Source organism: Lipophrys pholis, assembly GCF_963383615.2.
Source record: "Lipophrys pholis genome assembly, chromosome: 16".
Taxonomy (NCBI): Eukaryota; Metazoa; Chordata; class Actinopteri; order Blenniiformes; family Blenniidae; genus Lipophrys; species Lipophrys pholis.
In genome coordinates this window covers 22745271-22751270 of record NC_137634.1, presented here as the reverse complement: position 1 = coordinate 22751270, position 6000 = coordinate 22745271, and the positions used below count along the sequence as shown (strand labels likewise).

Below are 6000 nucleotides of genomic sequence, written 5' to 3'. Positions count from 1 at the left end.
ATCTTCTGTTTTCCTCTATTTTTCCTGTTTTTGGGAGATTCTGGAGACCAGAGCCATCGTCTCCTCTCCAAAATCACCCTCTCAGCTGTCTAACTCCTGCAGCTGAGTCCTGAATTCAGACCCGGTAACAACCAGTTACCACAGAACCAACAGCACCAAACCACGGACGGTGAGAGCTTTTGTCTGGGCAGAGAATAGTTAGAATGATGTGCTGTTGAAAATGCAATGTGTTTCAATGTGCCGCTCAGAAGGCCGCAGCATCTCATATGTTTGTGTACGCGCGTTCACACGCACCAATCAAGTCCAGGACTCTGGTTTTCCACCGCAGAACCAGAGGTCCAAGTGAGCTCCAGGCACCCTTATCTGATCAAGATACGCTCACACACGCCAACTGCATGGAACCTGCTGCAAGGCCAGATCTGCCTTGATGATCCTAAGAGTCCTAACTGCAGGTCCCGACCTCCACTTAGGACTCCGGTGCTCAGAACCGGGCCAACGGAACCGCCCGTTCGTTATGCCCTCGGTAGACTGCCTCGCTCCGAGACCGCCCTCGCGCATTCGCGCTCAACGGACGTCTTGTTTATCTGGTCGCTAAGCAACCGCTGCGTCCCCAGAAAGAGCGAGTCAAATGCCTCTAGTGGTCGCGTGGGTCATCGCAATCCCTCTTGACATCCACCTGGTGGACACATCAAGTCATTGCGCTCTCCCTCTGCGCGCCGCCACACGCCCCTAGTGGTCGTCACAGTCACCGCATTGACCCGCCGACGTCTGCCTCTGCCTGGTGGTCGTTTGAGGTCATTACACCCACTAACTCCAGACCATCTACACACACACACACACACACACACACACACACACACACACACACACACACACACACACACACACACACACACACACACACACACACACACACACACACACTCTTTGTACATAGTGTTGCTGTTTAATAGATTAGATCTCTGTGTTGGATGTTGTTTGCTAATTGAATGTGTTGATTTATGAGATGATTTCTGAATTATTGAATTATTAACACATTTTTATTAATAAACGCCTGTTTGCTGAATTGTACGCTTCTTGGTGATTATTGTGTATTTATTGTTGACAATTCACTGGTTTGTAACAGTCTGTGCTCGGATCTCACACCTTCCATTCTATTTAAGATTGTTATATTTTATGCAGAAATATTAACGAACTTAAATAAACTTTTTACAAACGAGACTGATATTTTGGTATTAGCTATTTCCAGATTATCTGGTGGTGCCCCGATTTATTATTATTACATAAATAACAAATGTATGCAAATTAATATTTTTTATTAATAAATTATTTTTGATAATTTATTCATTTTTCCCCCCTTTTTAAGTAATTGCTCAATTACTTTGGGAGTTGTTAATGAGTAAATGACCGTTTACTTCCATTAATAATTTAAAATTTTCATAAATTACCTCCAGTGATTTATTACTTTCAGTAATCTATTACTTACAGTAATTTAATGCTAATAACCAACCATAAATCCCAACAACCCTATCCTTACTTTGTTGAACTGGTATCATGAACGCAGCGCTGCCAGTGAACGCCACGGTGACAGTTAACCACTGTTAAAAAGTTAGTGGAGGTCTGGAGGTGACGTCAAGACATCTTTAACATCAAGATAACACCTAGTTAAAGTTAACCAGCTTTTGAACAAGAAGATAACAGTGCTGTTAAAGTTAACGGCTGGTTAAACGATAACTGAGTTTTGAACAACCGGGCCCAGGCCGACTCCAACTCATCATTAAAAAAGGAAATGAATACTTTAATTAGGAGTATAGTAAAACAGAACAAAGCGAAGCAGATATTCAGCTCAGTGAAACTTGTTTTCATTACTAGTCTTTATTCTTATTAACAACCAAAATAATACAAACACATAATCCTGCGCACTCACATCCTCCAAAGAATATAGTTATACACACAACAAACACACAACCAGAATTATGACCGCCCCACCACAAACCTGGTTTCAGAGCATTCTATTAGATCTAGTGCTATGTAAATACATTTTGATTGGTTAATTGATTGATTTAAATGTATACCTATTGAGCCCTTTTAAATCCCAGAACTTCACCTCTTTTAAAACCTCAGTTACTTGATATCAACCCACTCTGGTGAAAATAAACAGCTTGAGACCCAGTGATGCATTACAAAGTTACTGAGTTACTAAGTTACTATGCTACTATGTTACTAAGTAACACGTTACTAAGTAACGTGTTACTTTAATATGACCACTTTTTTCAGTAATGCGTAATCTAACACATTACTATGAACAAACCAGTACTCACATTAAAGTTACTTATCCATGTCACTGTGCGTTACTATTGTAGGACGAGTTTCTTGTTTAATTACTGAACTGAACAGACTGGCTGCTCCTTCATTCCTTCTCCTCCAACTGACGCACGCACGCACGCACGCACGCACGCACGCACGCACGCACGCACGCACGCACGCACGCACGCACGCACGCACGCACGCACGCACGCACGCACGCACGCACGGGCAGTCCATTTCCTTATGCTCATGCACCTGACCCACCTCTCAGCTAATCACAGGCCATGGTGTGTTCAAATACCATAAAATAATAGGAACCAACATCATCAGTGATTCATTGGAATAATAACAAAACTGCAGAGCTGCGAAACTATTATTGTAATTTTCTTTAGTAAAAAGTTATATTGGCCCATGATGCCACTGGGGATCTTTGTCATAGTTGTTCCAGTCTGCGAGCCACAGAATGAAATGCGTGTCCAGTTTTATTTGTCCTGGTCATCACAGGGACCTGGAGAGAAGAGATGTGATGGGACTCAAGGGAGACTCGACCTTCAGGGGGTGAGAATGGGCGCGGCGGTCAGTGTTAGTGAAGCATCAAAGAGACGTAGCTGAGTCCCAACATATGGAACATTACTGGATAACACAGGGTGTCTTTGTCATCACCATCTTCATGGCAGCAGCTCCCACAACGCTTCCCGCCTGAGCGGCTGCAGCGCCGGCCTGGGCCAGAGCAGTTCCTACACCAGCGGCCACCTCACCACTGGAGAGTACAATAGCTCCAACAGCTGCGACCTCTATATTACAGAGAAGCAGCGCTCCGAGACCAATGGCTCCAGCCACTCCAGCTGCCCCACTTAGAACCCCCGTAATAAAGCCGTTGTTACTCTCAGCTATAGTCTGAGCTTCTAAGCGACCCATATTTGGGTTTTTTGTCAGAATTTCTGTCGTGGCATTAGCCACAGCCACGTGGGCTTCTTCAAAGGCTCTGTTGCTGTAATACCTTCTGCTGTTGCTGTGAATCATCTGGAAGATCTTCGCCAGCAGCTCTCGGACCTGAGAAGTTCTCGTGTCTCGGTTGTTGAAGACATGATATCTTCCACCGCACTGGTGGACGAACCGAGACAGAGCTGGATCCTTACTGAAGAAGGATTCGACGGAAACCCTTTCATACTCCAGGTCATCTCCGTGGGTGAACAGGACCAACATGTACTTTGCAGCTTCTTCCCCAAACAAAACCTGGAGGATTCTGACAGTCTGCAGTTCTTCGTCTGTGAACCTGTTGGGCTGGATCACCACCAGGAAGACATGAGGACCCGGAGCAGCAAAGGTAATGCACTTAGCGATCTCTCTCTGCACGTCTTCATTCGCCATTCTCCTGTCAAACAGTCCAGGAGTATCGACCACAGCCAGAGCGCTGCCTTCAAACTCTCCTCTTTCTTTCTTGCACACTTCGGTCACTCCAGTCGGGGTCATCTCACTTGTAAAGGCTCGTCTTTGTAAGATTGTGTTTCCTGACGCACTTTTCCCAGATCCAGTTTTTCCAACCAGCACAATCCTGAGATGCTGCTCCTCAAAACCTGTGACAGACATCTTGACATTAATAATCCTACATTCCCACATCTTCATTTGACGCCCCACAATGAGGCCTTTAAAGAACATACATCACTTTCAGAGGCACCACCACTTCAACCACAACCTCCACCTGAACATGTACTTCTAGTGTTGCTGCTACTTGTGCAGCTTAAAACAAAACTCCAGTTCTGAGACGGAGCGTCACTCTCTTTAAACTGCATCAGAGCACGGCGTTGGAAATAGTCTCACCTTTCAGAAACGGCTGGGCCGCCATCGGGTGTTGGCTGCTGTATGAGGACATGTCGATCTGGTTGTTTTCTGTGCGTCGGTCTGGTTGTTATGCGTCTTCTGATAAACTGCAGTCTTTCTCACAGCTCGGAGCTTTTGTTCTGTGCCACCCTCTGATCATGAGGGAACTTGTTAGACTGGTTTGTTTTTAAGCCCCTGTGGTGACGTCAGTGCTGAGAAAAAAAAGCCCCACATGAGGGTAGAAGATTCGCCAAACAAATGAGCTACACAACCATGGGAACCTCCTCCGGTTGCAGTGGGTTTTTTTGACACTGTGGGGAAAAGCCGCACTTCCACCTCCCTCCCCTCTGTCAGGATGTTTAATGCTGCATGATGAGCAAGACAAGCGAGACACGAAAGGGATAATTGTTTTTTAAAAAGTCAGTAGAGAGAGGTGGGATGAGAACAGGAAGGGAAGATTGTTCAAACTGTTGAATTCAACGTGTTTGAATCGGTACTAACAGAGACCAAACCCTGCGAGTTTTCTGCTGCCATTGAAAGATGGAACGAGTTCAAATGAGGCCAAAATAGACTCAGATTCAGGCAAACAAAAGTAATGTCGAGCTCACACACACTGGGGTAACTTCTTCAGATGTAAGTTTTGCAAATCTCACTCAGATTTAGGCAAATTAGAGCTCGTTCATGACGGCAACACACTCAGATGAAAGTGCCGGAGATGATCTTAAGATTAACGTGATGTGCCTCCAACATTTACTTCTTTCTTTCACCTCTAATGTCTCTCAGATCAGAAACATGTTGACTCAGCGTGATGGCGAGAAAGTAATCCTTCCATTTGTTACTTCCAGAGGAGACTGTTGTAATTCCCAATCATCCGTCCAGATAACTGCTTAAGACATCTTCAACTGATTCAAAATCCTGCAGAGAGAGAGAGAGAGAGAGAGAGAGAGAGAGAGAGAGAGAGAGAGAGAGAGAGAGAGAGAGAGAGAGAGCACTAACAGGAAATAGCAGGACACATCACATCATTCCAATTTTAACTTTGCTTCATTGTCTTCCTGTTGCAATATCAGGCTCCTCTCATGTGGAACCAGATCACAGTCTCAGTTAAGGAAGCTGACACAGTCTCTACTTTTAAGGTTACGATGAAGACTTTTCTCTTCAGTAGAGCTTACAGCAAATTCCTACTAACAGTCAAAGTTCAGAGAAATCAAACTGAGAACAATTTAAATCAATTAAGAAAATAAATTCATGATAACTTGAGGCAAGGCAACAAATCTCATTACAAAGTGGTCTGAGTGCTGTGCTGGAGTTGATCTTTCTATGCATCCTGGTTTTAATCCAACACAATACAGTTGTAAATGGAACTTCTGGCTCTGTAAAGATTAGACAATCGTAAAACTTCCTGATACTCCCGTGATTTCTTTTCTGGTTCTGTCTCATCTAAGTGTCCTGAGATAATGATGAGAAGGTATTTGCCCCACAGACACATCATCTTTAACAAGTAACGACATCACATTATTACATTTTTTTAACAAACCATTTTGTAGTAAAGCTGCCATAGGTTTATAGTACTTTTCCACTAACTCCTACTCGGCCTTACTCGACTCAGCCTCGGTCGTTCTCCATTACAATTTAGTACGACCAAGTTCAAGTAATCACCCCGATATGATGCTGAGCGAACATGCATTGGATTTCAGCTCAAATAATAAATTATATTGATATGATAGTGTTATAAATCTATTAATAATATTACAAAAAGTTGATTTGTTTCGATCAGGCTTCAACGCCTGGTGTTTCGGTTTCACTGGTGCCCCTGTTAACTTGTGACTTCTGCCACCAGCCATCAGCAAACAGCTGATGTTAAAATAAGACCAA

General features: G+C 43.9%; 1 protein-coding gene across 2 annotated transcripts; it reads right to left on the bottom strand.

Moving 5' to 3' along the window:
* Positions 1-1842: 1842 nt before the first annotated feature.
* LOC308122304 (GTPase IMAP family member 9-like) lies at positions 1843-4288 on the bottom strand. Of its 2 annotated transcripts, XR_013936135.1 has the most exons (3): positions 4129-4288; positions 2506-3884; positions 1843-2428 (listed from the first exon to the last, which is right to left on the bottom strand). XR_013936135.1 is itself a non-coding variant. In XM_080484054.1 (2 exons), the coding sequence occupies exons 1-2, from the start codon at positions 4178-4180 to the stop codon at positions 2938-2940; spliced, it is 999 nt and encodes a 332-aa protein (XP_080340180.1). In that variant the 5' UTR covers positions 4181-4288; the 3' UTR covers positions 1844-2937. The 2 variants fall into 2 exon arrangements, 1 of the variants encoding a protein (XP_080340180.1); XM_080484054.1 differs by having other exon boundaries at positions 1844-3884.
* Positions 4289-6000: the final 1712 nt, after the last annotated feature.